Raw genomic sequence first — 24,005 nt, forward strand, 5'->3', positions numbered from 1 at the left:
TGGGAGTCAGGATTAGAATCCAGGTCCTCTGTCTACCAGGCCTGTGCTCTTTCCACTTGGGCACACTGCTTCCCTAAGCACTTCTTCCAAGTCCTTAATGGGTACACAGCCAAATTCATAGTCAATCCAGAGTGGAGAGAGGATAAGGTAAATAAAGGACTTAGTCGGGAAAGGCCTCTTAGAGGAGAACTGATTTACAAGAGCGTTTAGAAGGTGGACTGTCAGATATGAAAAGGGGGAGAGAGGAGAATATTCCAAGGGGACAGGGGCAAGATAGAAGAGATAAAGGTTCAGAGAGTAGGTTGCTTTTAAAGCAGCAAAGTGTTTGGGTTGCATTTGTAGGAAGGAGAGGGCATATCGAGTGCCCTGAAGCAGATAAAAGTTTCTGTTGATGCAGAGATAGGTAGACAACAGTCGGAGGTTTTTGAGAAGTGGGGAGATATGGACTGAATTTTTCAGAAAAATTATCTGGGCAACAGACTGAAATAAGGGCTGGAAAGGGGAGAGATAGGATTACGGAGATCAGCGAGGAGACTGATGCAGTTGTTGAGGCGGGAAATGAGTGATTGGATCAGCATGTTAGCAGTTTGGATAGAGAGGAAGGGGAGGATTCTAGAGATACTGTGAAGGTTGAACCCACAAGATTTGATGATAGATTGCATGTGAGCGTTGAGTGAGAGAGATGATTCAAGGATAATGCCCAGGTTGAGGACTTGTAAGACTGGGAAGATGGTGGTGTTGTCTAGAGTTTAGGAAAGTTAGGGTGAGGACAGGGCTTGGGTGGGAAGGTGAGGAATTCTGTTTTGAACATGATAAGTTTGAGGTGTCAGTGTAACATCCAAGTAGAGATATCTTGAAAGCAGGAGAAAGCGTGAGATTGCAGAGAAGGAGAGAGGTCAGGCAGGAGAGGAAGATTTAGGAATCATCTGCAGGGAGATGGTCACTGAAACGTTTAGTACAGTGCTTTGCACACAGTGCTCAATAAATACAATCGAATGAATGAATTGAAGCTACAGGAGCAAATGAGTTCTTCAAGGAGTGTCATGACAACCGTGCGATTCGCTTGAGGCATTTGCTTGGCTTACACATTTGTCTAGGTGGCCTATCAGTTATACCAATCCCGAGGTGAAAGGGTAGACCCATGGTGTAACAAAGGTGCTTCCTTCCATCTCAGTCACGTGACACAATCTGAGGCAAGCCTGGACCCCCAGGCCCCACCTCAGTCATATGACTCAATTGGATAATGGCCTGGCTTTTCCCCGGCCCTTTCTGCATGGGCCCCACTCATGACTCTGCCTCCCCTCCCCAGTCATATCCACAGATTGGAGAATTTATTTATTTATTTATAAATATAAAGAGTGTCTGCCACCCCCTTACCGAGGTGGTCATACCCACAGACTGGGTAGCCCCAGGAGCTCTCTGTGACCTGCTAGAAGACTCCCAGCTGAGGCAGGCAAACTGCGGTTCTCCCTGCTGTTGCGGTTAATTCTGGGTTGACCCAAACACGCTTCAGTTTCAGAGGAAACTGTGTCAGTCTGAGTTCCTTCCTCTCCAGCCTCACAGAAAGTCCCACCTCCCTCCCTCTTCCCTGACACCATGCCCTACTCAGAAAATCAGGAGACATAGTAATAAAAGTTATGAAACAGGTCATCCATTGCCATAAAAAAGTAAACAATTCCAAAATCATGGAGGCTAGCTTGGAGAAGTAGCATGGCCTGGTGGATAGAGCATGGATCTAGGAGTCAGAAGGACCTGGGCTCTAATTCTGGCTCTGCCACTTGTCTGCTGTAATACGTGGGTGAGTCACTTAACTTTTCTGTGCCTCAGTTACCTCATCTGTAAATTTGGGATTAAGACTGTGAGAGCCCCATATGAGACATGAACCATGTCCAACCTGATTACTGCGTATCTACCCCAGCGCTTAGTACAATGCCTGGAACATGGTAATTGCTTAAGAAATTCCATAAAAAATCATCTCAGGATTTTGTCTGAATAAAATGGTCTAGCACAAAATGTGCCATCCCGTTGTGGAACCCTTCAAGGGAGTGGGTACAGATGGACAATAGAAGGGAACCCAAACCTGACCCTTGAGGCAACTCCACTATAAATTACAGGGGAATTAGAGAGTAGTCAGAGCTACTATTAAATATGCAAGAACATGGAATAAATGATAACTTAAAATGCTTGAGATACCAATCTCATTTTAGAAGATCTAGTTTTAATTCAAAAAATATAAACAATTATAAAATACTGTAAATCTGGAAAGTGTATCTGTTAATGAAAACCAGGCCAGAGAATTGAGAATTGAATATAAACATCTGCAAATCATCAGATTGAGTCAACATGCATCTTGTGGGAATGATTTATTAATATAATGAGCTACCAACTGCTTTTTGAAAGTGTAACTAAGGAAATAACTGAAGACTGTAATGTGGAGCAGATCATGTTAAGTTCTTCCAAACAAGAGAAGAAAGCCTAGAAGCAAGTGTTGTATTGGTGAGATTTGTATATATATATATATATATATATATATATATGTTTAACGTCTGTCCTGTTGTTTTGCTAAGTTACACGGAGACAAATGGAATCCAAAATAAATAGCCTGAATTTATGTAGGACAAATAATTCAGCACAATCTGAATAATATTTCTTTCCCCACCTGGAATTAGGGAATTGATGGAAGAAAGTAATTCACACATTTATGTTTTGGATTAATGGACTCTATCATGTATTCTCAAATAGAACTTGAAATTTTGATTGAGATCAACTGAGAATTTAATATTGTCATTTAGCCTCTAAAGACCTTATAGGAGAATGGTGAAAGTCGAGCTGGAGAAGATGTCTCTAGTGGTCTACTGGAGCATCTGGCCTGGTGTCATTTAACAGCATCTTATCTCTAATCTTATTTAACATTTAAGTTAACCAGAGAAAACTAATGAGTAGTAAATACATGGGAGACTTTATTTTGGAAGACAAATGGAGGCATCCTTTTTAAAAGTTCAGAGCAGAAAGGGACAGCAAGAAAAGGGAGAGAACTTATCTACTGCCCAGAACTCTGTCCCTCTTCATATCCACCAGACCACCACTCTCTCTTACTAAAAATCATATCTCCTCCAGGAAGCCTCCCCCAACTAATCTCTCATCTTCCCACTCTATTTCTCCTCCCTACTGCATTGTCTATGCAACTTAACTTACCCCTTAAGCATTTAGGTACTTATCCCATTCCCCAGCCCTCAGCACTTGTGTGTATATCCTTATACTCTGTTGCTTTCCCCATCTGTAATTTATTAACATGTTTGTCTCCCCAACTAGATTGAAAACTCCTTGGAAAAGAGGAATAGTATCTACCTACTCTTTTGCACTCTGCACCAGTGCTCTGCTCATAGAAAGCACTCACTAAATACCACTGATTGATTGCCATGATTCATTTAAGTAGAACTAGTGGCAGAACTGGAAAAAAAATCTACTGGTTAGCAGTAAAAAACTTAAATTAAGAGACTAATTCATATTTCAAATCTAATTCCTTTTCTAAAATGATTGAAATTATTTCATGTAAAAATGATTCCTGATGAAATACAGGACACTATATTCAATCTTGATAATCTATTTGTTTTTTCCCCCATTGCTTATGTATCATATTTCATATGTGACAGACATTCATTAATCTTGCATATGTAAGTGAAGGAAAAGAAAAACTCAGAATCATTTCCCTTTCTAATCCTTCACTTGTTTTCACACTCTATTTCCAGTAGGGTGGGAACTAGGCACAGTTGGAGGCCTAAATATCACATTTGTTGATATTTTATTTAAGTAAGCCTGGGTATGAAAATACAACGTTTTCTTAGGTCCCTATAGACAAACTAGAATGCCATGATACAAGTGAAATTGCTCACTGTAACTCTACTAATAATTTTCCTCAGGGAATGTCATTTAGGGCCATCATATGTTTGACAAGGATTCAGCTGAAAACTCACTTCAGCTATAGTGTCAAAAACATTTGGCATCTGTTTAAACAAACAAAAATTCAGCTTTAAAATTTCCTTAGACTGTAAGGCAAGGAATGTGTCTACCAACTCTGTTATATTGTCCTCTCCCAAGTTCTTAGTGCAGTGCTTTGCACATAGTAACTGCTTAAGGAATACCATGAAAACTGAAGCATTTGAAAATATAAGAATGGATGATAATAATGGTTCTTATTAAGTTCTTACTAGTGTGCCAAGCACTGTTCTAAGCACTGGAATAGGTACAAGTTAATCAGGTTGGACACAGTCCCTGTTCCACATTGGACTCACATTTTTAATCCCCATTTTTTTTTTTACAGATGAGGTAACTGAGGCACAGAAAAGTTAAGTGACTTGCCCAAATCATACAGCAGACAAGTGGCAGAGCTGGGATTAGAACTCATGACCTTCTGATTCCAAGGCCTGTGCTCTATCCACTACACCATTAGGCCATACTCATGATCATGTGGACTACATATGTAGACTGTGAGCCCCATGTGGGACAGGCCCTATGTCCTACCTGATTAACTCATCTCTCTCTTTCAACACACATCTTCAAGCTGTCATCAAATCCTGTCATTTCAACATTCAGAACACCGCTAAAATCCACCCTTTCCTTTCCATCCAAACTTCTACCTTGTTAATCTAGTCACTTATCCCTAACCCACCTTGATTACTGCAACAGCTTCCTTGGCTGACCTCCTTGCCTCCTGTCTCTCTCCACTTCAGTATAGAGTGCACTCTGATGCCAAGATCATTTTTCTACAAAAACATTCAGTCCATGTTTCCCCACTCCTCAAGAACCTCTAGTGGTTGCCCATCCACCTCTGCATCAAATTGAAACTCCTTACTATTGACTTTAAAGCACTTAATTACCATGCCCCCTCCTACTTTGCCTCTATGATTTTCTACTACAACCCACCAACACACTTCACTTCTCTAATGCCAACCTTCTCACTGTACCTTGATCTTGTCTACCTCACCGCTGATCCCTCATCCCTCATCTGGTCTAGAACTTTCCCCACTTTTCCATCCAACATATGATCAGTCTTCCCACCTTCAAATCCTTATTAAAAGCATGTCGCCTCCAAGAGGCCTTCCCCAATTAAGCCCTCATTTCCTTTCCTTCCCACTCCCTTTTTCATTCCCCCCATACTTGGATTTGCATCCTTTATTCACTTCACCCTCAGCCCTCAGCACTTAGGTACATATGCATAATTTATTTATTTACATTAATATCTGTCACTCCATCTAGACTGTAAACTCCTTGTGGGCAGAGTACGTGTCAACCGACTGTCTTATATTACTCTATCCCATGTGATTAGTACAGTGCTCTGCACACAGTAAGCACTCAATAAATACTATTGATTGCTTGACTGTATCTACCCCAGAATGTAGAACAGTGTCTGACAGCCAGAAGTTGATAAATTTATACTATGATTAAATATGTAAATAGAAGATAATGTCTCCTGGGATTTGCTCAATTTAGGGGTAATATTTTTATGTGTGTTGATACTTTCTAAATGATTTATTTGAAATATAGGTTGTCTTCATTCTATGGCAGGTTTCACAAATTACATTTTTACTGAAAAGTTGCTTCAACAATATACGGTAAAGGTTACTAATCCTTATGTTACTCTGTTAATTTTTCCAATTTTATTGGAATGCTTTTGCATTAAGAAAGATGGAGATGGGGGATATTTAATTTGAGTAAAATAGGACTGAAACCTTTTATGAATCCGTGGATACTACCTTGCATTCTTTATATCATAAAGAAATAGCAGGATATCAGAAAATATTGCTGTTATTCAAAGGAGGGAGATAGCTGATTAAAGAAAATACAAGAATCAGACACTTTCAAATTGTTTTAATGTATCATTTTTTTTCAGAATCAGTCAATCAATCAGTGGCATTTATTGAGCACTTTCTGTGTGTTTAGAGCACTGTACTAAGTGCTTGGGAGAGTACAGTACTACAGAGTTGGTAGATGTGTTCCCTACCCACAGTGAGGTTACAGCCTAGGGAATAGGGACTTAGGAGAGGCATCACTCCAACTAGGAGAAAGAGAAACTAGGACACAGTAAGCAAAGACATGGCAAAGATGATTTAAAGAAGATGGTTGAATTAAAATCTGTAATTGCCAATGATATGCATTCTGGAATTTTAATATTCAGAAAATTCTTGTTTTAGAGAGGTTTGGGGGAACCCAGGTTTGGGAATTTTATCTGAAAATGTGTGTTTCTGAAGTAGATTTAGCTTATTTTAGTAAGACACTTTTAAGTATTTCATAAAATTGAAAAGTTTGTGATTGTGGTGTTTGGCTAAAAACAGGAATTGGGTAATTGGGCAAAGTCCTTAAAAAGACTTCTATCTACCATTTATGAGAATAGTGTAGGGTTTAAGAATGGCAAAGAGCCTCTCTATATCCTGTTTCTCTTTAAAAGAGGAATCAAGCTGAAAAAATTTGTATTTGAAAGACTATCTTTTATTCCTGTGAAAAGTCTTACCAAGTCAATCTGCACATCACCTTGGAAAGAAGAAGCTACTGATTGTCCACCGGTGTGGCACTTTGACTTCTAAAAAACTATTCTCATCTTATACAGTGAGGAGAGACACTGACTAGGTGGTATAGCAAGGAAAAAGCAATAGATGATATCCATCCCCATTTACTAAGACCTTTAATTTCCATAAATTTTTTAGTGGCATTTGTTGAGCACTTAATATATTCCAGGCACTCTACTAAGCACTGGGGTAGATACAAGCTAATCAGGGTGGACATAGTCCAGGTCTCATTCATTCATTCATTCATTCATTCGTATTTATTGACTGCTTACTATGTGCAGCACACTGTACTGAGCACTTGGAATGTACAATTCGGCAACAGATATAGACAATCCCTGCCCAATACTGGGATATGGGGCTCACAGTCTAAATCCCCATTTTACAGATGAAGTAACTGAGGCACAGAGAAGTTAATTAACTTGCCCAAGTTTACACAGCAAACAAGTGGCAGACCCCCAGTTAGAACCCATATCCCTGCATTCACTTGACTGGAAGCAACGAGCTGAACAAACTGACTTGTGGAAATTCCCTCTCAGATACTGTTGTTCAGTACCATCCATGTTCAAATGCAAAACTCTGACAGTATGCTGTATACCACAAAGCATAATGAGCAGTGGGTACATTCAAGACTAAATAATGGTTAGCAGTTCATAGGTACTGGACCCAATTGTGTGTAATGTTTTTAACACTGACTTGGATGATGGAATTTAGAACATACTCATCAAATCTGTGACTCTCATCTATAGTCAGAGTTAGGAAGTAGGTCAGCACTGTTACAGAAGTTCAAAGTGACATTGCTAAATTGAAGAGGTGGATAGAAACAAAGAGGATAAAGTTTAAAAGGGATAATTAAGACAATTATCCTATAAAAAGTGCAGTATAAAAGTACAATATGAAACTACAGAAATAGATGACCCAGGGTTTGTAAACTTACTCTGAAACAGATATGCTTTTGGAAACCCATAAAATTGCCCATCTGGTGAGATTAAATGGTGTGTTAAATGAAAATAACTGGTATTTGTTAAGCTCTTCATTCAGTCATATTTATTGAGCACTTACTGTGTGCAGAGCACTGTACAAAACACTTGGAAAATACAGTTCAACAATAGAGATAATCCCTGCCCACACTGGGCTTACAGTCTAAAATATGTGGCAAGTATGCAACTAAAGACTGTGGTAGATATGAAATAATTAGGTCAAATACCACCTCAGTTCCAAGTGGGGCTCACAGTCAGAGGGGGCTAGGGAACTCATTTTATCCCCAATTTACATATGAGGAAAGTGAGGCACAAATAAGTTAAGTGACTTAATCAAGGTTGTGGCATTATTCTTAGAATTAAATTCTAAGGTCAAAATACTCAAAACTAAGAAACCACTAAGCCAGAAACTCTTACCAAAGACTTGAAAGCACTCAATCACCTGGCCCTCTCCAACCTTACCTCCCTGATTCCCTGATGACCCAGCCCACACAACTTGGATCGTTTAATGCCAACCTACTCCCTAAACCTAGAGCTCATCTGTCTCACCACCAGCTCCTCACCCACATTCTGCCTCTGACCTGGAACTCTCTCCCTTTTCTTAACTAACAAACATTCACTCTCCCCACCTTCAAAGCCTTATTAAAAACACATCTCTTCTAAAGGGCCTTCCCTCGCTCTGTCCTCATGTCCTCTTCTCCAAGTCTGTCACCCTTGCACCAGGATTTTCACCCTTTAGTCACCCTTTCCTCAACTCCATAACACTTATGTACATATATATATATATATATATACATAATTTATATTAATTTATATTAATGTCTGTCTCCCTCTCTGCACTGTAAATTCATTGGGTGCAAGGAACGTGTCTGTCAATTTTGTTGTACGTACTCTCCCAAGCACTTAGTACAGTGCTCTGCACTCAGTAAGTGCTTAATAAGTATGATTGATTCCATAACATGAAACACCTCTTGTTTAAATTCCAAAAAACTCAGTGATAGGAATGAAAATGTTTTCTTAAGTCTTATGTCTTTGTCAAGTCAAATAATGACTTATTTGAAAGTCTAACATAAATTAATTCTACAAGTGGGAAACCAAACCGCTTTAAAATGATTTGCATTTTATAATGCTTTTAAATATTAATTCTTCATAACATACTATCTTCATAATTTAAAGCCATTTCAAGAGTCTTTTAAATGTAAAACCCCTCCTTTCAATAAAGGCAAAATTATTATCCTTGGAACAGGATTGAATTCAGTTACATGATAGTGAAGATCTCTTAGATTTGTTGAAGTGAACATATTCTAGTAATAACCCTTCTTTGTCTCCATATTTGTTTTAAAGTACCATACTTAAACATTAGGTGTCAGTGCCGTACGGCTTTTGCAAGGGATTTAGAAAGAACCAAAATGCTAGAGAAAAGGTGTCAGGCAGATACATGGATACGTGACTGGCCATTTGTATTTGGGAGTTATCCTTAAATGACCACACGTAACCCATATCTTCCCAAACTTCTCATTAGTTAATTACTTCCAAAACATTGCTAAAGTTTCAACTTATTGGCTCTTCCAGGTCACATGGAAAAACTTTGCTTTTTAAAAAAAAAATTAAAAAAGAGCACTCCATTTATTTTGACAGTATTTATCAATGGTTTTATGAGCTAAATAATCTAGAATAACACACAGACCTGTTTGTCATACAACTTAACCTCTAAGTATCAAAATCTTCAGATGGGACAAGTTCATTTATTGTTAAACATCTACAGCAATCTTTCTAATTGGCCTAAAAAGGTAAAGAAGTAAACTGCTTCATCTCTCCTAATTAGCTTCCAGGCTCCACTGCTCTCTGCTTGTCACTGGCAGGGTCTTCTCAGTCATGAAAACTGGAGCCCACAGTAATGTTATTCTTTACTCCAGATGACCAAATTCTGATTAACATTATACTCTTGAGCATTTTTTGACCTATCGTTTGGGCTTTGAATCAGACATTCCCATCATTTATTTCTAAACAAAGTTGAATCCCTTTATTTGCTGTCTTTGCTGCATTGCTGACTACTATAGTGAAGCTGAGTCAGTGTATTCCAAATGATAGGCGAGTTTAGAAATCTGCAGGGACATTTAAAAATGGCTCTCAATGATTCAGTCCCACTGTTAAATCTGTTTCAGTTGAGCCAAATAAGTTGAGCTGAGTGTACAACGGAGGTGCAATTAGCATAAGAGATGTTTGGTTAGCTTGCAAATTTGTCTGGGTGGCCTGTCAGTTCTACCAATCCTGAGGTGAAGGGGTTGAACTGTAATCCAACATGGCGCTGCCGTGCCGCTGGTTTAATGATGCAATCTGAAACTTGCCTGGTGCCCTGCCCCACGTGGCTCCAGTCCTGTCTGGCAAGGATGTTGCCCATACTTCGGACAACTGCTGGCCAAAGGAGATTTATTTTTTTGTCACTTTTTTAAAGAAAAAGTTACAAACACAAGGCTTTTCATTTCATCTCCTCCACCTGCCCTATGAAGACAGATCTCGGACAACATGAGCCCTCCCCTCCAACGGTCCTAAGAGGGTCAGTGGTGACCGGGTAGCAGCAGCAGCAGTAGCTCTCCCCATCTGCCACAGGGATCACCTGGGATAAAAGAGCCAGGACAAAGGAGGAAAACGCAACCATATTTGCCCTGGGTTCCTTCCTCCCAAGCTATTCGGAAGGTTGTGTCACCTCTGCTTGGAAGAGCGGGAAAACTAGTGATTCAGTCTGAGAAAGGTTGATCAGGAGCCTTTAAAAAATGCCATTCTGATATATTATCTTAAAAGATTTCACCCAAACAGCTTTTCATAAAGCACAATGCACCAACCTGCTGTGGAACTCGAGGAAAAGTTTCCTTGGGTTTCTTCTCTAACTTGCCTACTCAATTTTAACTAAGCTTTATTTCCTGTAGTTCCCAGCACTCAGTTCACTTTCTTCCACTTCCACTTTGCTCAAACTATCCAAATTTATGAGGTGCCCTTTCATCTCGCAGCTCTCACCTTAAAGTAAGAGGTCAAGGCAGGTCTCCAGAGAGGTTTTTTTCTTTTTTTAACCCCATCCCATCCTTAAACATTGAACCCAAATTGCGAATCATTTCTCATACTGAATTCCTGTAATTTCTTATTTATATTTTTACTTGTCTTGCTTCTGCCCACTTACATTAGAAGTGCCCAAAGGGCTGGGAACAAGTACCTTCTTTAACATGAGTTAAAGAGTTCTTAGATTGGTACTTACTATACATCGTGCGGACATGAAGTAAATACCTGCCATCCCAAATGAGTAGTAAGTAGCAGCCTTTGAAACAGTGTTACGTGTTAGAGGTTTTGTATGGTCTTATCAAGATTTTAAAGAAAAGCATACATGACTATCGGTAATGGTGTTTCTTTGAAGAGGGCTTAATTTCCATATAAATTCAGTTCATGGAGGTACTGTGATGTTTTTGTCATTATAGTAACTTGAGACATTTTTGCTTTATTGTATTTTTGTATTTTCATTGGTGTTGGTAATAGGAGAAGAAACCCAATTGCACTGCTCAGGATATGGCTTAATTCGTCAAGTCTATTGTACTTCTAGTTGTAAAGAAAAAGTTAAATTTTGATTTTTTTTTGTCTCCTACGGGTAATGTTGAGGTTAACTCTCTCCATTTTACGTATCAGCAGCCTTCACATGGTGCTCTCCAGTTAATTCCCTCAAAGTACTCTTTTAGCTATATCTTGCCTCTCCCACCTCCACCGCCTTCATGCAATCAATTGCCCTGAAACTCCATCTCCACCCTAGTCTGTCAGACCACAGATCTTCTCATCCTTTGATTCCTCCTAAACTCCCACTTCCTCCAACAAGCCTTCCTCAGTTAATTCTCAGCATCTCAAGGAACACCAAAAATAACCATTAAATATTTACATATATTCTCCCTCATCACTTATGCTATTTTTGAAAGTTGATAGTGCAGTCCATGTATTCTGTCAGATTATACTGTAAACATTTTTGTCTTCCTTATCAGAGTATAATCTCCTTATGGGCAGGAAACATGTCTCATGCATCTGTTATACTCTCCTGAGTGCTTAGTGTAGTCTTTTGCACCAGTGGGTGCTCAGGAAAACTCTTTTACTCCTCCTTCCTGCTGTTACTGTGTGAAAAATGGCTAATTAAGAACAAGATTTAATGACATTATATGAAAAGACTTGAAAAATTCTGGTTTGGTTCTTCACTTTCCAGCCCATTGAGTTGTTCCTATTACTGAGTCGTACAATATTACTTAAAAATGAAGATTCTTCACTATAAAGCTTTACCATTGCACATATTTAAAGAAAACTTCAACTGCTAAGTCCCTGTTGTGATTTGTGAATCATAAGTAGAAAAATATTATTGTACATTTAATGGAAATGCTCTTGTCCATTAAGAGTATATATGGCTTCTCAGGTGTTAGCTGTGTAACTAGTGAATGAGAAAAACAGAATTCACCATTACTCTGCATGAAGTAATATTCACTACCTAAATATTCAGAGAAAGAATATTTCCTTTAAAAGTCCACCAAATGAGGTGGAAAGCTTTGTATCTGAATCCCTACGTGAATTATGGCTTCTCATTTAACAGAAAAACAAATACATGAACAAATATTATAGCAGACTATTGAGCTGGATGATTACTGGCTAGAATCATCAGTCAGTTAAATGTGGAGCATTGGCCAAATCTAGAAGTCATTGATTATAGGGTCAGTGTACTATTCCAAAACTAATTATAGGAAGATCTAACTACTCTAACACCAACCACTTCTCTGTACCTTGATCTTTTCTATCTCACTGCCGATTCCTTGCCCATGTCTTCCCTCTAGCCTGGATCCCCCTTCCCCTTACTTAATATTTGATAGAGAAGCAGAGTGTCTTAGTGGATAGAACATGGGCCTGGTAGTCAGAAGGACCTGGGTTCTAATCCTGGATCTGCCACTTGTCTGCTGTATGACTTTGGGTAAGTTCACCTCTCTGTGCCGCAGTTACCTCATCTGTAAAATCAGGATTGACTGTGAGCCCTATGTGGGTCATGGACTCTATCCAACCTCATTACCTTGTATCTACCCCAGCATTTAGAACAATTCTTAGCAAATACCATAAAAAAAGACTGCCACTCTACCCATCTGCAGAATGCTACTAAAATCTCATCCCCTCCCAAAGACCTTTCCTGACTAATCCCTCATTTCTCCTACACTTCCCACATGCTGTGTCACTTATGCACCTGGATCTGCATCTGTTAAGTACTTGATATTCACCACACACTCAGCCCCACAGGACTTATGTACCTATTTACAATTTATTTTGATGTCTGTCTCTCCCTTTAGACTGTAAGCCTCATGTGGGCAGGGATCATGGCTACTGACTCTATTCCATTGTACTCTTCAATGCCCTTATTTTAAAAATGATATTTGTTAAGCACTTACTGTGTGCCAGGCACTGTATGTAATGTTAGTATAGATAGAAGCTAATCAAGTTGGACACAGTCCATGTCCCGTGTGGGCATCACATTAATCCTCATTTTACAGATGAGGAACTGAAGCACAGAAAAGTTGAGTGACTTGTCCAAAGTCACACAGCAGACAAGTGGCAGAGGCAGAATTTGAACCCAGGTCCCTTCTGATTCCCAGGCGCTGGCTCTATCCACTATGCTTCACTGCTTCCTCTTAGTACACCATTTGGCCCACGGTAAACACTCTGTAAATACCTTTGATAGGTTGATCATGAACTGCCAGTAAGGTCTACTTATTGATGTAACTGGTGGTGACTTAATCAGTGAAATCCTGTTCTGTTCCTATTCTGGGGTCTGAAGGGCACCCTATAAAATTCAGCCATTTTAGTGAAATTTGGGCATTTCAGGAGTTACCAAGTGGGACAAAATATTCCCTGTGGAATTTCAGATCTGGAAGAATACTTGAAACAACTGCACATTTTGGGTTTTTTCTAGTAAGTAATCCTGCTCTTAGGCCAACAGCTCTAGTACATAAAGAAAAGTCCCAGTGGGTGCCCTAAAAGCATGGAAAGAAGGAACGAATGGAGATTCATAGAGTATTAGTGCCTGGAGAGTAAAACAACATTTTCAATTTAGAGCAATAGGCCTGATTAACTTCCTAAAGTTATCTGATCCCTTGAACTCCCTGTAACACACTTCTTTTGTTCAGACTTTTCACTCCAACTCTCCCAGAAATATTTTGCATAATAGAAAGTTGTTTTAAAAAAGGTAGAACCTGAAGTATCATATTCAATCATTTTCCGGGTATTTGTGCCTAAATTGGTTCTGTCCAAACACACCATTCCACTCCACCCCAAAAAAGGGGATGGAGTGAATTGTTCTATGCTTATTTTAATTGGGATTTGCATATTTAGTAATATGCTTAAATTTCAGTTAGTGCCAGTAGGCCTTTTGTAACTGAATCGAAACATCTAGTCTCATTGCACAGTTTTATCTGGATTAGAGTTTACACTGCCCTAATAAGCTTCTGGCCTTCTGTCTATGAATGACACTTCATGTCAACTCAGAAGGGAAAAAGAAAAAAGACCTTATTCGAGTCATTCCCTATCACCAGGGGACACCCAGTCTCTTGGTGAGCCATCTGGACTGGTAAAGCGGCCCTTGATTTTGAAACTTAAATGCCAGAGACTGTCCTTTCCAAGTGTGATGGGAGAGACCTACCTCAGAGTCCAGCTTTCTTGTCCGTCTCTGGCAGAAGGGACCTGATTTCCTGTAGCTGAATATTTACACCTCCTTCAAAATCTGAACATGTTGCCAAAGAGACAGATAAATCCTGAGCACCAGCTGGCAGGCTTGGCAACGGTTTGCCTCTTGGATCATACCAAACTACACTTAAGCCTGTGACCTTCCCTGCAGGTCTAGGAGAGAGCATCCAATACCCAGAGAAAAGAAACTTGGGAGATAAGTTGGGACAGTTGTTTAAATTGGTTCATTCCCAGGCACTCATGTTCTTACATGACAGACACTTAAAAATATTTCAGGTAGGGGAGGAATAGAGTATGTATGACTGTATTTGTCTCTAGACTCTAAGCTTCTGGTGGGCAGGGAATGTATCTGCCAACTGTGTTATACTGTACTCTCCCAAGTGCTTAGTACAGTGCTCTGCACACAGGAAGCACTCACTCAAATGCCTTTAATTGATTGATCTAGGAATCAGAACCAAGAGAGTTGCCTATTTCCTTATTTTTCATTGTTCTCAATGACTTGAGGATCTATTGAATGCCACAAAATCTTTGGCGTTCACTGTATTCTAGCCCACTTTTTCTTGTCTCATTTTATGGTATTAGTTGAGCTCTTACAATTTGCCAGTCAGTGAACTAAGCTCTGGGGCAGATACAGGGTAATCAGGTTGACCAAGTCCTTGTCCCACTTGGGGCTCACAGTCTAAATCCCCATTTTACAGATGAGATAAATGAGGCCCAGAAAAGTAAAATGACTTGCCCAAGTTCACACAGCAGGCAAGTGGAGGAGCCAGGATGAGAACCCAGGTCCTTCCAATCCCTAGGACCATGCTCCATTTACTAGGCTATGAGCTTAAAGTGATTTTTCTGGGACCAGAAAAGGAGAGGCACAGTTCTGTGCTGCCAATGGGTTATGGAGAAACCTAAGTATTATGCAGTATTTTGTTCATATTTAATTTAGGGGGTATCATTTTCCAACAACACAGTGAGAGAGCTAAGGTACATGAAGGTGGAGACTTTAGTATATATATATATATATGTTTTATATATAAGTATATGTATGTACATATATGTACATATATATAGTCTTATGTGTATATATTCTTCCCTGGACTTTCCTATTTAAGAGGATTGCAAATATTGTGACATGATCACATTTTTGTAAGCACTGACACCTAAACAGGATCAGCCAGCTGTGGGATGTTTGGTTCTTTGATTTTTATTTTTTACGACTCTAGAATTGTCTCCTTTGTTCACACACAGTGAAAGACAGATGTGCATTTTTTACTGAAATTATCACAAAAGCTCTCTCCTTACTTAGGAGCATTGTGTTTTTACTCCTATAGGAACAATACTACAGCTGCTCTGTGGCTGCTGAGTGGTTGCTTAGGTTATAAAAGGTCTTTGGTTTACGTGATCCTCTAACATAGAGCATGCAACATAGATCCAACTTCTCTAAATTTTTAGAAGTGTAGTATTTCTGACTTTTGTTGTGTTTATAAGCCCAGTGGAAAAGTCTTACTGTCCAAGAAGCTGAAGCTGGAAAAGGCTTCTCTGATTTTGTGCTCCCGAATGGTGTTCCCTAAAGTACAGAGTAGAGACTCTTCTGGTCCAGTTATAAAATGTTTTATTAAGGCTTTTCTAGCCATCCATTTGTTTGATGTCTGTCACTAATTTTTATGTCCTTCCTGATATACAGCTTACTTAGATCTTCCCTTAATACTTTTCTGGCCATCCATTTGTTTGATGTCTGTCACTAATTTTTATGTATTTCCTGTTTTACAGCTTACTTAGATCTTCCCTTAATACCCCCCAGATATTTATTGGAGGGTTCATGACTTATAGTCTCCTTCAATTTCCTCAGTAATATTTGTTGCGATTTCTAACACTTCTTTCTACATCTGTATGATGTAGATTGCAAAAATGAATTTATAACTTAGTCTAACCTGGTTTTCCTGTGCTTATTTAGGACAAGACCTCCTTATTCCTCACTGCTTTATATTTTCACCTCTAAGGATTTATTAGAAGTTCAGCTGAGTACTGTATCTTAATGTGGCAGCATCGGCCACAGTGCTTGTAGAATTTACTGGGATGCAGCAGTAACTAAGGCTTTAGCCAGAGCAGCAGAAGCAGAGTGAGGTGGAAAAAAAGGAAAGGAGCAACTGAGACTCTGCTTCTGATTGGCTGAAAATTTCAATCAGCTGCATCTTATTGGTGTTTCTAAACTTCAGTGAGGCCAGAACTCCTTGGCTCTTTGTTGCTGAGGAGAAGAGAGCGTGGCGGGGGGAGGGGTGGTTGGGAGATAGATATGGATATGTGTGAAGGAGAGGTGAAAGAAGGACAAAATATAGTTTCCCTAACACCTCCCCTCCCCACTTGCAGTCCTGCAGGGCTGAGGCAAGGGATCCCTGCCCTAGAGAGGACTGAATGCAGGAACCCTCATCCTCCTTCAGCCAAAAGAGACAATTCTGGGTCATATTCATCTGGGTAATACAGTTGTAAATCAGGACGAGCTAGTTCTTGCTGAAGAAACCTTGAAGTCACCAATTGAAAAGCCATGATATATGTGTCCGCTATGCCTTTTCTTGAAGGAGTATCTGTCATAGGAAACCCAATGTGACCATTATAAAGCGTGTTTGCCGTTAAGCCACTTTACAAATAGTAAATGAGTACCACCCATTCCAAATTCTGCCATTGTGCTGGGATATTTTGGGTCAGCATTGGAGGAGCTTTGCCCTAGAGTTGACCCTCAGTGCTTCATATTGCAGGGGGCAGTTTAGGGCAGTGGGAGGTGCAGCCAGCCCCTCAAGGGGATCCAGGTCAAAGGAGGTCACTAGGACTGTTTCTGTTTGATGACTCCAACTGAAACTGCTGTGGTTAGTGTTCCTTCATAATCTCCAGGTAGTCAAACAATCGATTGTATTTACTGAGTGCAGGCTCAGGAGAAAGAGCACGGGCTAGGGAGTCAGAGGTCTTGGATTCTAATCCGGGCTCCACCACTTCATTCATTCATTCAATTGCATTTACTGAGTGCTTACTATGTGCAGAGCACTGTACTAAGCACTTGGAATGTAAAATTCGGCAACAGATAGAGACAATCCCTGTCCAACAATGGGCTCACAGTCTAACCACTTCTCAGCGGTGGGGCTTTGGGCAAGTCACTTAACTTCTCTCTGCCTCAGTTACCTCATCTGTGAAATGGGGATTAAGCCTGTGAGCCCTGATGTGGGACAACCTGGTCACCTAGTATCTCCCCTAGCACTTAGAACAGTGCTTTACACATAGTAAGTGCTTAATAAATTCCATCATTATTATTGTGCAGAGCACTGTACAAAGCATTTAGCATTGTACTAAAATAATCTGTTGACGATACCTTTTGATGTGATAAATTAAATGTACCCCTCCCAACCTGTGGTGTGGGAGGCTTTAGGGAGGTGTTCTGCTAGTCCTCCTCCAGTTAACTCCACAGCCAATTGGAGATACAAGCCAATTGCTTCATCTTACACCCTAAATCAGCAGAGTGGTTCACCAACACACAGATTGCACAGATGGATCGATTAAAATTAAGATTGTGAGCCCTTTGTGGGACAAGTACAATGTCCGACAGCCCTTAAGGAATCCCAAAAATCAATGAATCTGCTTTCCACAGGTGATGCTGTCTGAATTTCAAAGCAAGTGCTCTTTTCCATTCCCAACACTTTGTCAAACAATTAATCATATTTAATGTGCAGTTACTTTGTGCAGAGCACTTTCCTAAGTGCTTGGGAGAGTACCATAAAACAGAATTGGTAAACTCGGTCTCTGACCAACTAGAACAATAAGTTGTTCCGACCATGTTTTCTTTTTTTAATTTGCAAATTTCCCCATCCTATTTTTCAAATTTAACTTAATAAATTCATTCCTGAGCACATTTATATCCACACAAATAAGTAGTGCATTCTCTCCTTTAAACTTTAGGGTACTTGCACAACAATAGTTCATTAAACTCTTAATCTTGTTTGCTTGAAATTTTAAATAAACCATTGCGACCATTTTTATGCTATACACAGGGTTAATTTTTATGCCTATTCTCATTGATGATAGGAAGGAAAAACCTTGAAATTGCTAATGTCTGTGGCACTGCAATTGTTCTGTTCTCAGGGCCATTCTATAATTAAAATTTTTTTTAAAAAAAACCCTTTAAGCCACTCCATGCATTCACTTCGAGGAATTATGGTGATAAGGATAATTGCTATCAGTAGTAATGAAGGGAGGTTAAGGAAGAGGAAATAAAGTGAAGCTCTTTGTGTGATTTGTGCTTTCACAGAATAACTAAGACAAGTAGCAAACCTGCTTTTTCATAATGATAGAGACAAATTTCATTTTCTTTAGCCATCTCTACTTTGGCTTTGATAATGCCGGGGGGAAACCGAAGACTCCTAAATGTTTGCTGTTGCTCTGGTTGTTTCTAAAAAGAATGCTGTGTATTTTCTTGCTGAACGTGCATACTGAGTATTTCCAACCCCTGGCTGTATTTTATGGGGAATCTCAAAATATATTTGACTTGCCCTGGACCGTCCATGCCTTGTTACTATTTCAATTATGCAGATTCTTGATGCTGTGGAGATTCGTGTCTGATGACGCCAAGGCAGCTGCACGCTGTTAGCATTGTAGGCTTGTCAGATGATCATGTGGGATTCTTGCAGCATACAACATTCAATAGGAGTGAAAAAGGGCTTTTGATGCAAGGCATAGCTTTCTGACTATATTTGTGCCTTCAGTAGCTTATACAGGAAGCAAATATAATTTAAACTTATTTTTAAAAATGCTGCCTCATTTTTCTTCTGGTTGGTTTCATTTTGGCTTCACTAGAAGATGCATCTGGTATATCCACGACTGAGGAGCTTATTAATGATAATGTCATTCAGTTTACTTCATTTTGTTTTAGAGTCCTAGCTAGCCCACAGATGACAGGATCAGAAATCTATTCAGTCATTCATCTAGAACACACACCACCATGCATGATTTCTTCCTCTCTCTCGGTCTGTCTCTCCTCTTCCTTTAAGTTCCATTGTGTCATGCTCTCTTTTGCCATTAGGCTTTGCCCCTCTTGCTGTTTTTTCCTTCCACCGTTCTTTACTGTAATATTTTTCCATGCTTCTTGGAGTCTGCAAAATTGTTTGATTAATTGGCTATGATGATGAACCTGCACAGTGGAGGAGCAGCTACCACAGTGATGATGATGGGATGTAATAATGGTCGCTATCCTCGGAATTCTCTCTACAGTGACTGCATTATTGAAGAAAAGACGGTGGTCCTGCAGAAAAAAGACAATGAGGGATTTGGATTTGTGCTCAGAGGGGCAAAAGGTAAGGGTCTCGTTAATACTTATATGCATTCACATGTTTGTGTGAGTATGTATGTATGTGTATATGTGTGTGTGTGCGCGCCTGGGTGGAAAATGTTATACTGCTCTGAAAATAGGAATTATTTTGGGTGCACTTGGTTGCTAGACAACCGTGCTCTCAGTATGTTGTGCTACTCGGATGGATTTTAGAGCTTTCTTCAATAATTGAAAAGAAAATGGTTAACGTACAATATAGTTTTGGACATGTCTTTTTTTCCTTTTGTCCACCTTTAAGAAAAGAGTGTGAAGCCTTTTATTGTGCCTGTCATTTGGGTTAGCTTAATTTTCATTGGTAGAGAGAACATATTATTTCACTACAGCCTATTTTTCAGGTATCTCTGGTAAGATCTAGTTTTCAAATAGCTATGAAAGATGTCAAGCTGGCATTTTTATCTTTGTGTGCTGCCCTTAACAAGGTGACTTTGGTGCCATTGAAATAGGAGAATATGTTCCCTGCTTTGTGGGACCTGACAGGTTACATATATGTTTCATGGCCTATGGTGTCGGCTTCCTGTGAGCTTCTTTCTTGGCATTGTATTAGTTTCCTGATGCATTTTTCCCATCAAAAAGACAGAATCTATTCTTTGCAGTTCTTGGGTCAGCAAGCATTCACCTAGTGCTTTGTTCTTAAAAAAAAGTGCACCTAGCGAGCAGAAATGTGTCTAAGTTTCATTATTGGAGCTTCTGACCTCTTTGTTTGGCTGGCGTTTGTAGATCTCCTTTACTTCTTCCTTTCCTGCTGGGATTTGGGGCTAGATTCTCCTTCACTGGTGAGACTAAATTATGTGTCTAAGGAGTGACATTCTATGGTTGCCATGTCTTCCCTCAGCTCACACACCCACCCATTCAGTACCTTCAAGAAAAGTGCCTCTGCCCTCAAGTAAGCACTTAATGTTTGGTTTAATTTGACTTCAGAAGGAAATGTCTCTTCCTTTCTCTGAGGCTTATCAGTCAGGCACTCCTAATGTTAGCATTGTGCTCCTGGTGTGAGCCCAGGCACCCAGTGGCCCAAAAGTATTGCGATCACCTGGTGGGAGATTCATAAGCCAATACATATCCTCCTAGCCTCTTTTCTCCCACTGAGTTAGCTCTATTGTCTCCCTTATTTAAAATGAAATCCTTTTTGTTTGGATTTTATAAAGATGTAAATGGTACGAATGATTTATTTTCTTGTTTTTGCAGCCCTGCATGGCAGAGGAGAGTCTTATCCATTTTTAGAACTGAGAATGTTTAGTCACCGATGCTTTTAAAAAAAATGACAGGCATGTTGACACCCACTGCAAGAATACTTGGTTCTCTATTTTCAAAGGATATGTCTAAAAACTTTGCAGTGGTGTCAAAATGCAAAGCACACTAATAAAAGTTATTGCATTTTAATCCTATGCCAACCAATCTGCCTAGGTTTCTCTCTGCAATATGAGGCCTAAGCTTCTGCACCCCTAAGGAGAATGGCTTGCACACTTTTCCTCGTGGGGCAATCTTGTAGGAAACAGAAAATGAAATTTAGGAGTGTGTTCAAGTGTTATAACAAGACATTCATTATTTCCCAAGCTGATACTCCAATTGAAGAATTTACCCCTACCCCAGCATTCCCTGCTCTGCAATATCTGGAATCTGTGGATGAAGGTGGAGTAGCATGGCAAGCTGGATTGAGAACTGGAGACTTCTTGATTGAGGTAGGACAATGAGCTTCTATTGGTTGGGTGAAATCAACCTATGGGTAACCTTAATTCTTGTTTAGGAGGCTTTCGGTGTCTCTGAAGAATGTTCATTCTAAGGCTGAATAAGTGACTTGTAATGGAGTCAGATGGAAGTTTACTTCATTTCCAGTGTCACATGCAATTTAGGGGAATACTTTCAATAAGATTGAGGTGAATGAAAAAAATATAAAATTTGGAAAAGTGGTGATTGGTGATACAAGATCAAATGGGTGTGGGGTGTGCTATGTATTTTATGTGGGCGATAGTTGAAGCTTCTGAGTTTAGCCATTTTAAAAATATGAGCCAAACAGCATGTGGGGATGTTGGGACAAAGCTTTCTATCTCATGAGGAACTCATGGTAAACTCATCAAGACAACTTGACACCTTAGTATAAACTGAAATGTTCCTCCTGAAGGCCCAAGGAAGAAAAGAAAAATATTGCATTTACAAGGTTATTATACCTGCTCTGGCTAACTTATTCCATAAGGTGGAGAAAAAAAACCCTGTATCTCAGAAGCAAACTTGGGAACCATGGGGGAATCCCTAGGGGTGTGGTGGGGGGGACACTTCATTAATGTTTGTTTTAAATAAAAGGAAAATGTTGCACACTCAACATATAGTTAATGTGGAGATGATACAAATCTAAAATTTCCATTTTTCTTGGTGACAATTTAATGTTTTATTTCTTGGAGCAGTTTCTTGTTCTTTGGGCTTGGAAAGCAAAAAAAGTCTCCCCGTAGAGGTGCAATCAAATTCAAGGAATTTTATTGTGAATGGGAAATCTTCAACTACTTATATATTTCAAGATGGGCAATTTTCTAAGATTAAAGCTAGATAACTTGAGCATAAAAAAGTGAAGTTTCTAATATACTTGTACTCCATTTTTTCAAATTTGAAAAGACAGTTTTAATTGGACCTCTTGTGTACTTAAGGTATTGTCTATTAATAAATGAGACATTTTGAGAGGTGTTTTTGACTTATGGTAATTTGGAGGAATAGGATATATATCCATATACCTTTAGCCCCCAAGTGCTTTGACTTGATCATAAGTCGATAGTATTTATTGAAACCTATTGGTGCAGAGCACTGTACTAAGTGATTGGGGAAGTCGGAGAGAATTATGCTTTCTTTGGAGATCTGTGGATCTTGTGCTGACAACGAAAAGCCTTCACTGTAAAAAGAATCTGATGAGAATTCTTACTCAAGAAAGGTCAGCCACAATTCCACCAAAGCAGCATTAGTTAACAAAGCCTGTAATACACATTAAAATTCAGTAAAAATAAGTCGAATTATTCTATGTAGGATGCGGTAGTGATGTGATCCACATTCCTTTGTATGTGTACATAGGAGTGAGGGAGGGGATCTGGTGTGCAGTTTACCTACTAAATATTATTACTCCTCATTAAGTGGTTTTAAATAAAGGAATGCTAATCTAAGAGAACTCTTACTCTGTAGCAAGTAAACCAGGATTATGAAAAAGATAACTGGTCAATGAAAAATGTTTAGGTTTACTGACAAGGGTATGTTAAACATACCACTCATTATATGAACCAATTCTCATGTAAATGGGTTTACCATGGAGAGGCTTTAAATTAATCAAGCTCGTTAGTATTTGTAAACCAAACTCTGTTTGCTTGATATTTATTTATTCATGTCCCATATTAAAGAATAAGCATTCTTTATTTACTTTGGTTTCAAAACTCAACTCTTTTGATAACGGTCAAACCGTAGGGTGGATAAATTTGATTCTTTAAAAAAAGAGTTTTTGTTTTTAAATTACACACAGCTACTCAAGTTAACCATAATTCCAGAAATACTAGTTTAACATTTTTAATAGCATAAAGTAACCATCCAAAAATAACTCATTCTGAAATTGGGAAGTTTTCCAAACCAAATAGCTTTGGTGAGACAAATATTCATTAAAACCTTAACATGAAAAACAGAAAGTTTGCATTGAAAATCAGATGGTGATGCCTTTAGGTCTAGGCAATTATTGTGTTTATGTTTAACATGATTTCCTGTTGAGAATCTATGTACTTCAGATATTGTGTATATAACTATAATGTAAATTGAATTTTAATTAGAGTAGCAGTAGGTACACTATATTGGATCCATCTTTCCTGAAGCCCATTTGTTACTTTGTTCAACTTATTAGCCAATTTATATAATAAACAGAAACAATCCTGAAGTGATGCCAGAGGATACCAGGCCTGAGGAAATTATCTAGAAATTCTCACTAATGAATGTCATAACTAAAATACCTAAGTTGCTGAATTTGACTTTTTCATCATTGTGTTTTTGTTTTTAAAATTTTCCATTGATTTGCAAACTAGGAAAAAGTGAAGGGGCATTGTTTAAATGTACCAAAGTAATACCGCTTTTCCCATCACAATATCAAGAAATCCAAGAGGCTAGTCATAGATTTTAATTTTCTGCTCTAAAAAATGAAGTAAGAATTCCTGGACTGTGAAGGTAGACAAGATTCTTGAGGTGAATACTAGTGAACGCTGAAACTCTTTAGTTTTAGAAGAGTTTTGCATCCCACTTGGAAAACCGCTGCTTCAAAATTTTTCTTTTTGTTAGGTTCTTTAATGATGAATATGGCAATATTGTGAGATTTTAATCATTCATTTTCTCTCTCATTCTCTGAGCTTGTGGGGGGGT

The 24,005-nt window shown here is 39.0% G+C and overlaps 1 protein-coding gene across 4 annotated transcripts in view; it reads left to right on the forward strand.

The window, feature by feature from the left end:
- SHANK2 (SH3 and multiple ankyrin repeat domains 2) overlaps positions 1 to 24,005 on the forward strand; it is a 717,042-nt gene that overhangs the window by 469,564 nt on the left and 223,473 nt on the right. For all 4 annotated transcript variants that reach the window (XM_039911444.1, XM_039911445.1, XM_039911446.1 and 1 more), the window contains 2 exons: positions 19,520 to 19,602; positions 21,192 to 21,316. In XM_039911444.1, coding sequence (XP_039767378.1) covers positions 19,520 to 19,602; positions 21,192 to 21,316 — 208 coding nt within the window. The remainder of the gene's footprint in view (positions 1 to 19,519; positions 19,603 to 21,191; positions 21,317 to 24,005) is intronic.

The sequence above is a fragment of the Ornithorhynchus anatinus genome, chromosome 3 (genome assembly GCF_004115215.2).
Source record: "Ornithorhynchus anatinus isolate Pmale09 chromosome 3, mOrnAna1.pri.v4, whole genome shotgun sequence".
Classification (NCBI taxonomy): Eukaryota; Metazoa; Chordata; class Mammalia; order Monotremata; family Ornithorhynchidae; genus Ornithorhynchus; species Ornithorhynchus anatinus.